A 14,630-nucleotide genomic window follows, 5' to 3' on the forward strand; every position below is an offset into this window, starting at 1 on the left:
TGAAGGGGTGCAACAATACAAACAAAATAGTCACGGAGGTAACTGTCAACATTCGATATCATAACGTTTTATTAACACAATGATCTATATTGAGATATCAAATCTCTGGGCACCTATAATATGCTCAGTTAAGATACAGAAACCTATTTATTAGGAATTGGACTGAGACTGCCAACTTATTGTGTTTCATATTGGCCAACAGATACCTACTGCTGAGCTGGAGATGAAGCCAAACTAGTGATTTAATGGAAAAAGACTCTATACTGTATCTCTCTCCAGTCCCTTGAGCCATCTTGTTCCTTATGTGAAATAGTGTTTAAAAGTTTTCTTTAACCTGCCACCTTTTCTATGAAGTTATGCTATTTGAAAAAGTTTTCAGAAATGTTTTAGGAATCATGACCACTCTAATTTTATATCAGGTAGTTTCAAAATTATTTCTTTTGGTTTTTGAATTTTATCACTTATTGGTGACAGCTTCAGAAAAATATTTGTTTGTATTAATCTCTTGTCTTTAAATTGCTTTGCTTCTATCATACTTGGAACTAAACTGGTGACAAGAAAGTTGTGTGTATTTTTAAACATGTTGACAAAACAAAACTTGCAGATTTTAAATAATGCATTTGCCAGTGTTTATTCTTATTTTAATGAATACATGTTTCCAGCAGGATGATCCTCTTTTGGGGTAAAATGTGTTCATGAGCACCAATACAATTCATTTTTAATATGGTCATTAGGGGCAATGACAGTGCTGACATGAAGTTACTCTCTTGGGATCAAATTATTTTCCTCTCTTGAATCTGAAGTCCCTAAAATCCAATCTACAGTAAACCTTACAGGGGAACAACAACAATTAAAAAAATCAATAAAACTTTTGCAGAACAAACTAGTGTTTGTTCTGCAATAGTTTTATGGCCTTTTGAGGATTTTTGAATTTTATCTCTATGGTTTCTACTACATCTAAAATTGAATCCTCTAGACATTAAATTATTTCATTTATAATAAAGACAGAATTGAATATAAAACACTATAATATACTTTTTTCTGGGTAAAAACATTTCTAGTCACATCTGTGGATTTTTATCATAAAATTATTCTGAGGCCAACGAAAAAATATCAGAGTACAGCCTTCCAACAAAGCTAGAATAGGGTTTCCTGTTTTTCCTGAAATGTATTCTTTGGAAGACAGAAATGTAGCTCTTCACAGAGGAAGGATGATACTATGTTTAAGGCACAGGACTTGGAGATCTGGGTCCTATTTCTGGTTCACTACAAATACCTGTGACACCTCTTAAGTTATTTAAAGTATGTTTCTTCTATGAACAGTGATTGTAAAAATGGCACTGTAGAGTTCCACTATATATATATAAATATCATAATATATAATGTATCATCTGTGTGTCTGTATGTGTATATTTAGTTATCTACACACATCCATACACACATTACAATTTTGTAAGGTGCGCTGGGAATGACACAAAGGCGTCGCAGAAACTCTTGCCCATTTACTATACATTTCGTGTATACGTGACTTTAATTGACTATCTGTCATACACAGTATACAGTACTACAAGATGCTACATATGCATATCTGTGGTTGTAGAAAAAAATGTGTTTTATATATATATTATCTGGAGAAACAATAAGTGATCATGTAAACAGACAACATTATAAAGCATTTGCACAAGGAGAAAGACTTACGGTCAAACATGTAACCTAGGGATTTAAATTCTGAGTTCTTAAACTGTAAGACTTGAATACTCTTAATTTAGTTTTTATTGTAATTCTTTATTAATTTAGCACTATACTGGAAAAAATTAGAACTAAATTTACAACAGAATTGGCCAACACAATCATAAGGTATTGAGTCATTTGAAAGTGAGAGAGTGTATTTATATCTCTAAACTGGTAACAGGAGAGACTATGTAATAAAAAATGGGTTAATAATGTTAGTCACTTGTGAGATTATCAAATGACAAACTATGTCAGATTTGAAAAGATGAACTTTAGCTCATGTTCCAAGACAGTCTAAATGCCATGGAAATGTATACACTAGGGTGAATGGTTTGATGCCTGAATTTTGTCACAAGTGACAGCAGGCTGCCTTTGTATGCTACTTGGCCCAGGCATGATTTGAATTAGACAGTTTACCTGCCATGCTATGAGGTCCTTTAGTTTTTCTATCTTTTCGTGGTCTTCTGGATGCTCATGCATGTATTTTTCAGTAAAAAAAGCCTAATGAAAACAGAAAAGTACCAGTTATTTCAGAAAATGATTGAACATTTACTATCTAAGAAGGCTTTTAGTTATAGCAAAGGAAAATGAATCAAACCAAAAGATTTTGCTAAAAATATCAGTAATAACATGTCTATAAATACATAATTAAAAGCAATGAATGACAATTTAATAGTGCCTGAGAGCATGATATCCATCCTTTGGGGGCAGTAAAGTAGGGGGAGGAATATCATCATATGTTACTCATCACTGAACCCTCTGGTCAAGCAAGAAGTACTGCTGAAGGGTTCTGCTTAGTCCGCCTCATTGACAATTATGGGTATTGTGCCCAAGTGCAATTTTGGGGGTCACCAGGAAGATTAGTTAAATTTTGAAGCCTACAATACGTCTTGCAGCACAACAACATGATTTACATTCCACAATACTATATATCAGTGTCCAGTGGTTTAGGCGTCCTATGTAGGTAAAGTAGGCCAGGGATATTGGAGACTGGAAGAGTTCTTCCGATAACAGGTCAAAGAGTGCATATCACATGTCTCCCTTAGTTATCTTACAAAAACTTATTGCCTATGTAACAGCAGTTTCAATAGGCACTAATATAGTTTTTACATTTTCACCATTTTTATACTAAGCTCTCATGTGTATATATTTATCAGACTAGGTCTGTGATAAGCAGCTGAAGTCATTCAAATATATTTGGATGGACTGTATATTAACTAATAAATAATAATAATGCACTTTCACTAAATTAATCCCAATTACTTTTAATTCATAGATGTTAAGGCAGGAAGAGAAAACTGGTCATACTAGATGATCAAGTAGTATAACACAGGCCACAGAATTTCACCCAGTAATACCTGCACGAGCTCCAATACATTTCAGTTGAACTACAAGCATAAATTTTATAAAGTTATCAAATCTTCATTTAAAGATTTCAAATGATGAAATCTACCACACCTCTTGGGAAATTGGTCCAATGGTTAATAACCCTCACTGTTTCTCTTTTTTCAACCCACAGAATTCCTTTATAAATATCACCCATTTATAATATTCTCGAGACGTGGAAAATTTTAGCTCTCCAAAACTGACCTATAATGCATAAGTTTACTCATGCACGCGTACACACCACACACACTTAATTAGATTCCCTGACCAAACAAAGCTAATTTTGAACATACCTTTTCATAGTTCGTGAATCCTCCCATGACTGCAGGATCCACAATGCCATTAAGTAGCATAGAGAGGGGGTTAATAGGTAGATCTGCATCATTCAAATGTTGTTGAACCATATTATTGATCTTATCATTTGTTAACTGCATAGTTTCTATTGCATTTTCCAGTGGACTGATTTCAACCTAAAAGAACAGCACAAAAATAAGTTTTAATTCCTGGTCCAGTAGTCATGTAGCAGGTCACGGTTGAATAGTTTGCTCCCCACAAAACCATCCCAATGATAACTAATAGATTTTAGAGTGAAAGAGGAATTTTAGTCAATAGCTGCAGGAAGGTGCTGTTTCTACTAGGCAAGATATATAGTGTCAAAACTGTGATAACTGATATGAGATAAACAGATAAAAGGTTTACTGTTTTTCACTCTTACAGCATAATTACTGCATAGACCAAGGCTCTCAGAAAGATCAAGCAGGTCTAAAACATTAGAATTGCTTTGACAGAGCCCAAGTGAGCTTCTTGTGAGATACTGAGGAAAATTATGCATATGAAGACTTATGGACAAGCAGCTCTTAGTGGGTACAGAAGAGTGATCCAGACCCCATTATGGTAACAGCACAGCCAGCATCTTGGACTGGATTGTCTGATGGACTTTAAAGATGTGCTCTTCAGATACTTAAATATTAAAAAGGAAGAAGGTACTTCTGCGTGGCTTTTGCAGTAACTGGTAGCCTCTCAGGAAGTTGTATTAAATATGTTGTATAAAAGGCGATCATATTTGTACAGTAGGTACCACTGTCTTCATTCTATTTTGGATAATTAAACCAAAAAGATGCTTTCTTCCCATACAAAATGGGAAATGACTGCCAAAATGGGAAGGAGTACTGCGGAAAGGGATCTGGGGGTCATAACGGATCACAAGCTAAATATGAGTCAACAGTGTAATGCTGTTCCAAAAAAAGCAAACATAATTCTGGGATGTATTAGCAGATTGGACATTAGGAAAAACTTCCTGTCAGAGTGGTTAAGCACTGGAAAAATTCCGTAGGGAGGTTGTGGAATCTTCATCATTGGCCATTTCTAAGAGCAGGTTGGACAAAACACCTATCAGGGATGGTTTAGATAATACTTAGTCCTGCCATGAGTGCAGAGGACTCTGGACTAGATGACCTCTAAAGGTCCCTTCCAGTTCTATGATTCTATTCCATGGTCTAAAGTTATTACATTGTTTAAAGTAGGGGTCCTCAAACTCTTTAATAAGGTGAATCGGTTCTTAATAGAGAGATTGCATTGTATGCACCTCCCTCCCATTTGAAATCATACAGATCACCTCCCATCATTTGTGATCAGATATATCCTTCTGGCAACTACAGCAGTTGATTATGCCTAAAAGTAATATCTGGAAAATATTTAAAATATAGCTAAAATACATATTAATGTGACTAAACACCCTGTATGAGGAGAGCAAGCTCTCTACAGACCACCAGCAAGTACTCTGAATACCCTTAGTTATCCACTCACCAAATTTTGGAAGTCTCTCAATTAAAGAGTGTTAAAGTTCTAGCCTATTTATACAAAAAATGTTGTGGTAGAAATGGAAAAGGTGTGTGATGGGGGTTAATTGGGGCCTGTTAGGAAAATGCAAGTGTGTAGCTGATTACACTCTAATTTACATAAACTCTACATAAATGAAGCACTTCTAGCTAGCTATCAGTTGCTTAGCATGCTTCTGAGAGCCACTTATAATCAAATTTCTTTAGTTGTCACTCTTACACCTGCTATCTGATTAAATCAAGTCTGTTTTAATTATAATTTTTTAAAGTGTGTTTTGAGCATTATTTTAGAATTCAAGGTTTCATGACAAATGACTCTGTTTGTCTGCTAAGTTTGTGCACACAAAGTTTTAAAATCAATACTGAACTTGTAAATCTGGTTTCAAACCAGAAACCTGATTTTAGAAGTTATTCTCATCCATTCATTACAGAGAAACACCAGTATATTATCTGTGAGTCCAATTAAAATTTCAGAGCTCAAATTTAACATATTCAAATACTCACAACAACCTGTTTGCAAACTATCTACAGACCAAGAAGTATTAGTAAAAGTGAAGCAAATAATTTCAAACAACAAATTAAAGGAAATCATAAACTGCTATTAGTTATTTACAAAAAGAAAAAAAAAATTAATTCATCTATTAAATTATTTAATCCTCTCTAGTCAATGATTTGATGTGGCATCAACCCTTTATTTAAAATGGAATTTTCAAGTTCTATCAACAACTTATAAAATATTCAAAGGAGTTTCATTCATTGTGCTCTGCAATGTACCCAGAGTATTTATATCAGGAATTAAAATGTTGTGTTATAGAGGTGCAAGATTTGCAATTATGCTGCTAGAGTTTTACCTGATACGAATGTTTATGTACAGTTAATAACTGCTTTTGTAGTAAATAGACTTACATAGTAGGTCAAAAGTCATCCTTTGCTCTCCTTACTTTTGTTTCTGTTTCCTTTTTTCAACTGTGACTAATATAATCCTTACTTACAAAAGGCTTATAGAAAGAGCTCCATTAAACAGATTCATGCACATTTCTATCAGGTGCACAGCATTAAAAGTGCACATGTATAAACTGGATGAAGTGGCCTGTCAGACTGTGTTCTTGACTCAGAAGGTGAAGGAGTTTTCATCAGATATGCCAGGTTTTACAGAAAACAATTCTTGCAACAGGGAGGGTAAATGCTATCATCTCTATCAGGATTATGTTGAAAATATAAAAATACAAAAATAAATCAAAATGTTTTATTCAGTTGCCTAATACTGTCAAATATCACATTCATATTCTGTTACTATAGATACCATAGGCATTTTCTGCATTACTTTTGTTTATCTAAATACAAATGTCCAACCAAATCTCAATGGAGCAATAAAATGTTTTTAATTAATCATATGCAAATTGTTCTTTCCCTTTAAAAAAATAAAATAAAGCCTCATAAGGAAGATTTAAAAACTGCAGTAAGTAACAACGTTTTCACTGCAACTTAAAAATTACAGCTAATTTAGTATGTAAGATATTTTATGGATATATTTTATGTAAACAGTTTTAGTTATGAACTAGAAAAAAGGAAAGGATTACTTGTGGCACCTTAGAGACTAACCAATTTATTTGAGCATAAGCTTTCATAAGCTACAGCTCACTTCATCGGATGCATAAAATGGGAAGTACACTTTATGCATCCGATGCTGTGAGCTGTAGCTCACGAAAGCTTATGCTCAAATAAATTGGTTAGTCTCTAAGGTGCCACAAGTCCTCCTTTTCTTTTTGCGAATACAGACTAACACGGCTGCTACTCTGAAACTTAGATAAAAGGAGATACACATTTGTTAAAATTCTTGGTGAAGTTTTTAGGGCATATTTTAGCTAACTTTAAAAACTATAGCGAGAACTCGAACAACATTTAATCACTAATGATATTTACAAAAGAAATTTAGTCAGCACAAGTAATTTAATTTAGTTAAAGTCTTCCCTTAGATAAATTACAGTTAAATGATCCAATTCCCACTTTTAAAAAGCAATACTTTTGTGGTCTTTACAAATTAGAGCCCTTGGCAGAATTCTCTCTCTCTTTTTTTTTAAAATAATTTTGACAGATAATATTTTTATTTTAAAGTATTTTTAAAATTCTTATCAGTTAACATTTTCATAATTGTGCAAAAATCATTTGTTTTAATCATTTTTCAGTTTTTATTTATTTAAATTTTCACAGTTGTGGGAAATTATGGGGAGGTCAGACAACAGGAGGAATCAGACAATATTTAACAACAGCAGATGTTGAGAATCAATAAGTTAAAACTTTATAACTGCTAAAACACAAATTGTGAGCTTCACGTCAAAATGTACAAAGGAAATATCCGTAAATCAAACTCAAGTAAGTTCTCAAGTATCATTTTTCTTTCTTTGCCTATCTGTATATTTTTATTATAGCTGGAAATACTTTTTCACTGATTTGTGTGTTTATGGTGAAATTGACACTTAATGATAAAAATCTAATCCTTCCAAGCCTACTCATACAGCAATGAACGAGTAGTCCATTTGATTTTAATGTGGCTACTCCCGTGCTTAAAGGTAAGAAGTGCTGAAAAATCTTGCTGAATCAGGGCCTAGAGGTTTTATACGATTCACCATTCATATTTTTGTACCAGTGACAGAAGAATACTACTTTTGCTATCTGAGCCTTCACCTTAGTCAATAAACAACAGTATTCTTTGATGAGAAGAGTGGGTATGTGTCATAAATATAAAGGGAAGGGTAAACCCCTTTAAAATCCCTCCTGGCCAGAGGAAAACTCCTCTCACCTGTAAAGGGTTAAGAAGCTAAAGGTAACCTCACTGGCACCTGACCAAAATGACCAATGAGGAGACAAGATACTTTCAAAAGCTGGGAGGAGGGAGAGAAACAAAGGGTCTGGGTCTGTCTATATGCTGCTTTTGCTGGGGATAGACCAGGAATGGAGTCTTAGAACTTTAGTAAGTAATCTAGCTAGGTATGTGTTAGATTATGATTTCTTTAAAAGGCTGAGAAAAGAATTGTGCTGAATAGAATGACTATTTCTGTCTGTGTGTCTTTTTTGTAACTTAAGGTTTTGTCTAGAGGGATTCTCTATGTTTTGAATCTAATTACCCTGTAAGGTATCTACCATCCTGATTTTACAGAGGTGATTCCTTTACTTTTATTTACTTCTATTTCTATTAAAAGTCTTCTTGTAAGAAAACTGAATGCTTTTTCATTGTTCTCAGATCCAAGGATTTGGGTCTGTGGTCACCTATGTAAATTGGTGAGGATTTTTACCAAACCTTTCCCAGGAAGTGGGGTGTAAGGGTTGGGAGGATTTTGGGGGGTAAGATGTGTCCAAACTATGTTTCCCAGTAAACCCAGTTAGAGTTTGGTGGTGGCAATGGATATTCCAAGGACAAAGGATAAAATTAATTTGTACCTTGGGGAAGTTTTAACCTAAGCTGGTAAAAGTAAGCTTAGGAGGTTTTCATGCAGGTCCCCACATCTGTACCCTAGAGTTCAGAGTGGGGGAGGAACCTTGATAGTATGTAAGTCCACATTCCTTTAGCAGGTTACATATGGTTCCATTGATTAGACTTTGAGGTTAAGCAGAGTTATATACACTACATATATTCAGTAACTGAAAGAAAAAAGTTCTAAGTAGTCTTAGTAAATTCATCATGATTTGTCCTTACCATGAAAACTGATTTGACTTCAAACCATCTTAAAATCCCTGGTAATTTATATGCTGTCACATAGATGGTTCTCTCAATCCACATATTCTGCAAATATAACATAAAAAAGGTTAGAAATAGCATGTTAGCAGATTGATAGCTTTTATCCTAACCAAAGATTTACAACTTCATTATCAGAAAGAAGAACTGCAGCAGTATAGACATTACAAAGCTAAAAAAAAATTGCAAATGGAATCTGTATGTATATTTCAGGGCTATGTCTGTGGTGAGATTGGTCTCAACATGTTAGCTAATGTGCGATTTAACAGCCAAACATTGGTCTTTTAACTAACGGGTAACATTATGTAAAAGCTCCACCTGCTTCTGTTGAACTGTCATTTTCCAACTAACCTGTCTCTCATGTGAAAATCACATTAGACAAAGTGGGATGACAGACTTCAGGAACAAATTTATCTGTCTACAGAAATCCTCCACTCCATTCTCTGAGTGGACAATTTTAAATAAAGCTGAAAACAAGTTTCCCACGTGTCCCCAAGTTTCCCACTTCAGGGTTCTCACATTAATGCCCTAAAAAGTGTTCTTACAGACTATCTTTCATCAAAAATCTCAGTGAGTTTAAGTGCAAGGAGAAGCAGCCTAATCTTAAAACTTCTTTGTCTTCTATTTTAAAAGAAATTATTGTTTTAATTATTGCTCTCTCATGTCTGTAAATGTTAAAGTCATGATGAACATGTTTCTTTATCTAATTTTGTTTTCTCTAGCCCTGCCTCCCCATTTTAAATGGGGAATATATTGGCATGGCTGTCTTTTATTAGCTCCTAACTCACTTAGGAGCCTAAGTCCCATTGAAAGTCAATAGGACCCAAGGGCTAGAGTTTTAAAGGTATTCAGGTGCCTAGTGAGATTTTCAAAAGCAACCAGATGCCTAGAGTTAAGCACCTAGGTGCTTTTGAAAATTGCCATAGATGCCTACATGCCTTTAAAAATCTGGCCCGAAGCTCCTATGTGTTTTAGTTACTTTAATTTTTTTTAATTGGAAATCAAGGTACATTGTACATTGTAGCACTTTATCTCACCAAAACATCTTTGTTGGTTTTTGCACCAGAATCATCCATTGATGATGGGAGCATTTTCTTCCATCTCATCTGGGATCACTTTTATTAGCAGCCAAGTTTACTTTGAGTAGCAGAACAACTAGCTGTGGCACAGGGCTTGTCAAGTGAATCAGGATAGACTGGCTGAGTATCTTCTGCCTGCAATGACAGGGTGGAGTTCCGCAACACACCAGCCCCTCAAAGCACAGCAGATTAAAATTGGCTAGCTTGTATGGAGGTGTAAGACTGCAGCTCTCTATTCAGAGCAAATGGTGAAGTGGACAATGAACCTGGGGAAGCTGTTCACTGTTCTCTGCTCTAGTAAACCAATTCCAGTCTATTCAAAGGCACAAGGAGCCTCCTATTCTAAAGAAAATTGAGATCTACAATTGAAAAATTATATATAAACTACAAAGTACTGTTAGTATTATTCCTCTTCTTATGCCAGGAATAAGTTGGGTGTGGAGAGGGAGGGGGGAAAAGCACTTGATTTTTGTGGCTTGTTGTAACCAACTTGGTGGACACAGGCTGTGATAAGAGAGAGAGCTTTATTGACCATATGGTGAACCATCTGGCTTTGTAAAATATGTATTGCTGTAGCAAAGACTGATTTTAAAGGATGCCTGGCTGGGACCCTTAAGGTAAGACAGCGTTCAGTGAAGGATGGTTACATTTTAAGGCCTGACGGTTTTGTATTTCTCCTGCAAAGTGGTCAAATGTTCAACAGACTAAAGAGAAGCTTTGTTCATTTTGCTTAGTGCTATAAAACAGAATTCGTGATACATATAGTTTTTATTGCACTCATAATAAATTCAGTCCCATATTATTGCAGTTACGAAATCAATCTATCAACCTCCAACAAACCAAAACATAACAGCTATTCTGCATTCACAAAAGAGAAAAAAAAATTACCGCAAATTCATTATCTGGGTTTTTCTCTCCTTTTCGGACAGGCCGTGAATACTCAAATCGTTGGACCTCATTCACCCTATAGAAACTGAATTAAGAAAAACCAAAAAACAGATAGCATAACTGTAAATGTATTTTGTATTAACAACATGTTTAGTCGTTAGAACATTTAAATAAAATACTGCTGAACTTCTCTGTTAACAGGGAAAAGGAGTCACAGTTTGCCCCATAGCTCTGAGTCTGCCGGCATGTACTGATGCAGTGTAGTTGTAGCCGTGTCGGTCCCAAGATATTAGAGAGACAAGGTAGGTGAGGTAATTATATCAGTAGACGTTGGTCCAATAAAAGATAAGAACATTATGTGTCTCTCATGGTCTTATCTTTTATTGGACCAACCTCTGCTGGTGAGAGAGATAAGGTTTCAAGCCACACAGAGCTCTTCTCAGGTCTGGGAAAGGAACTCCCAGCATCACAGCAAAATATAAGGTGGAGCAGACTGTTTATTATAAGAAGTTGGCACATATTGTAAGGGACCATTCAAAGTAGAGTGGCCCTGTCATAAATATAAAGGGAAGGGTAACCACCTTTCTGTATACAGAACTAGAAAGTCCCTCCTGGCCAGAGGCAAAACCCTTTCACCTGTAAAGGGTTAAGAAGCTAAGATAACCTCGCTGGCACCTGACCCAAAATGACCAATGAGGAGACAAGATACTTTCAAAGCTGAGGGGGAAAGGAGAGACAAAGGGTCTGTCTGTCTGTGTGATGCTTTTGCCGGGAACAGATCAGGAATGCAGTTCAGAACTTTTATTAAGTTAGTAAGTAATCTAGCTAGAAATGCGTTAGATTTCCTTTTGTTAAATGTCTGGTAAAATAGGTTGTGCTGAATAGAATGTATATTCCTGTTTTTTTGTCTTTTTATAACTTAAGGTTTTGCCTAGAGGGATTCTCTGTGTTTTGAATCTGATTACCCTGTAAGGTATTTATCATCCTGATTTTACAGAGGTGATTCTTTTACCTTTTCTTTAATTAAAATTCTTCTTTTAAGAACCTGATTGCTTTTTCATTGTTCTTAAGATCCAAGGGTTTGGATCTGTCTTTACCTATGCAAATTGGTGAGGATTTTTATCAAGCCTTCCCCAGGAAAGGGGGTGTAGGGTTTGGGGGGATCTTTTGGGGGGACGACATCTCCAAGTGGGCTCTTTCCCTGTTCTTTGTTTAACACGCTTGGTGGTGACAGCATAGGGTTCAAGCACAAGGCAAAGTTTGTACCTTGAGGAACTTTTTAACCTAAGCTGGTAAGAATAAGCTTAGGGGGTCTTTCATGCAGGTCCCCACATCTGTACCCTAGAGTTCAGAGTGGGGAAGGAACCTTGACAGGCCCGTTAACACTTCTGCAGTCATAGGACAAAAAGAGGAGGTCAGTGGGTGTGATGGGGCACCTGCTCCTCACTGGCAGAAAAGGGGTTAAAAGGAGCCCTAAGGAGACTGCACTGGAGGCAGCCAATCAGGGCCAACCAGGCCCATATAAAAAGGGAGCTGCAGCGCAGAGTTCAGTTCTCTGCTGGGAGCCCAGCGAGGAAGGACGGTCTCTCTGGAGGGCTTAGAGAATTGTGCAGTGCTATGAGCAGGAACCCGGGGAGCGAGAGACAGCTCCTGGCTGGCTGCTGGGGTTTGCAGGCTGAGGCCCTGGGGCCAAGGCAAAGAGGATGCTGGGGCCATGAGGCAGTGGCCTGACAATTCGCTGCAGTAGCCATTAAGGGAAGTGGCTGAACAGCGGACTGCTGGTCCCCCAGAAGGGGGGAGCACAGTGTGTGGCACGACCAGAGGGCCGTGTCATTGAAGAGGACGCTGCGGACCTTGGAAAGACCTGGTCCTAGAGCAGGAGTGATGGTGGCAAGACACCACCTGAAGAGGGCGCAAAACTAATTCTCAAGACAGGCAGCAGGAGGTGCTGGAGTGGTGAGCGCCCACCCGTGAGAGTGGGTTACAAAATATTGTAATAAGCTGTAAATCCATAATGAATGGATTTAGACACCAAAAATAATGGACTGAACAGAAACACTGGATTTATTGCTAACTGCAACGATCTGTAATCCACCAACCCCCTTTTTATCTTACAACTGCAGAGGTGTGCCGTTGTTTTTAGTAACTACAAGGGTTCTCTACTCAGGGGCTAAAGGTAGTCTACAAAGATTAAGTGCCAGGTCCTGGAAACTTTATCAGTATGGGCTGAAGAGCTATAAGCAGCCAGGTAAAAAGGAAAATTCAGCATGATATTGTTTAAAATTCACACTTTACTTTTCTCCTTTCAGCTCTTGTCATGCCTGTGAACGTAATGGTTGCTTGGTTCCTGCTTGGCTACAGTATCACATCATTCACTGTACTGTGATGTTGCAACTAACACAGTCCTCTACTTAGGCATGGAGCCAGTCCAAAGAAGTGAAGTGACTGGAGTAGAACCTCAGAGTTATGAACTGACCAGTCAACCAAACATCTCATTTGGAACAAGAAGTATGCAATCAGGCAGCACCAGAGACAAAAAAAACCCCCAAACAAAACAAAAAACAGTACAGTACTGTGTTAAACATAACCTACTAAAAAAATAAAGGGAAAGCAGCATTTTTCTACAGTACAGTAAAGTTTCAAAGCTGTATTAAGTCAATGTTCAGTTGTAAACTTTTGGAAGAACCATAGCATTTTGTTCAGAATTACGAACATTTCAGAGTTACGAACAACCTCCATTCCCGAGGTGTTCAAAACTTTGAGGTTCTACTGTAACTTTTATTATTATTTATATTTTGGTTTGTGGTACTGCCTAACAGTCCCAATTATAGATCAGGACCCCATTGTGATATGAACTTGGGTTCACCTCCTCAAGCATGTGTCTGTGTTATCTTCAGTGGCTGCTTATAGAAACTTATTTTTAAAATCAAACACACGCTATAACAACAAAGAAGAAGAATTACAGTTTACAAGGGTTTACTTAATTTCAATGTTGTATGCAGGCCATTCACCCAGATTGGTAAGAATGTAGAATTAATGGAAAACTCACCTTACAATTTGCTCTGATACCGGCTTGTGAAATTTGGGTGGTAAATCAAGTTTTGGTTTTACAGTAAAACACTGAATATCTGAATTGACAGGTTAAGAATTGAAAAGAGACAGAGTTTAAATTATTCAGGAGAGATGGTTCAACTGAGAAATGTCTCTTGAAAATTGGCATAAAGACAGTAATATTTCAATAAAAACATAAAAAGTGCAGTGAACTACTGTGCAATTTTAGCAACAATAACAAATTCTCAGTCTGATTAGATTACATGAGCATATGCATGTAGCAATTTTCAAGGATACACTGACCAGGGGAGTTTTTAATATCATCGCCTGGTGGAGATGTTGTCTTCATTTTTTCGGCATTTGGAAATTGGGTTAATAACCTTGCTTCAAAGTCTTCACGACGTTCATATTCCTTCCCCCGGTAAATGAACACTTTGTTCTGGAAACAAATTAAGCAGTGAAATTCATATAGTAATATTCACAGTACATTCACTATAAAATAGTATCCTAGTCCGCTGAAAGCGTATCTGGAGGATTCTTCAAATGCTCCTACTAGGTGTAGAAATATAAAACATCTAGTTTACAACAGAATGACACACAACACAGATATTATGGTGAAAATTTTGCAAAGCACTGAAGCATTAATTAATCCATATTCAGTAAAGCCATTAAGCACATACTGAACTTCAAGCACAGGCTTAAATCTTATTGAAGTTAACTGAATTTTAGTATGTGTTTAAATAAGGGCTTATGCAAATAATAAAGGCCTCAATTCAGGATAGCTCTCGAGCACCTCTTAACTTTAAGTGCATAAGCCACCTCCCTGAATATCTGAAAAAATATTGGCCAAAATAATCCTCTCCATTGCACCCACAAATCATCCTCTGAAGTGAATGGTGTTTGCATGGTGTATCAGAGCAGAAT

General features: G+C 36.5%; 1 protein-coding gene across 1 annotated transcript in view; it reads right to left on the minus strand.

Moving 5' to 3' along the window:
- The window catches only part of DOCK1 (dedicator of cytokinesis 1), a 549,703-nt gene that overhangs the window by 50,281 nt on the left and 484,792 nt on the right, over positions 1–14,630 (minus strand). Inside the window, exons 41-46 of the mRNA XM_077822901.1 lie at positions 14,004–14,145; positions 13,705–13,783; positions 10,656–10,740; positions 8,650–8,736; positions 3,411–3,587; positions 2,149–2,232 (exon numbers count right to left, since the gene is read on the minus strand). Of these exons, the coding sequence (XP_077679027.1) occupies positions 2,149–2,232; positions 3,411–3,587; positions 8,650–8,736; positions 10,656–10,740; positions 13,705–13,783; positions 14,004–14,145 (654 nt within the window). The remainder of the gene's footprint in view (positions 1–2,148; positions 2,233–3,410; positions 3,588–8,649; positions 8,737–10,655; positions 10,741–13,704; positions 13,784–14,003; positions 14,146–14,630) is intronic.

Source organism: Eretmochelys imbricata, chromosome 7, assembly GCF_965152235.1.
Source record: "Eretmochelys imbricata isolate rEreImb1 chromosome 7, rEreImb1.hap1, whole genome shotgun sequence".
NCBI lineage: Eukaryota > Metazoa > Chordata > Testudines > Cheloniidae > Eretmochelys > Eretmochelys imbricata.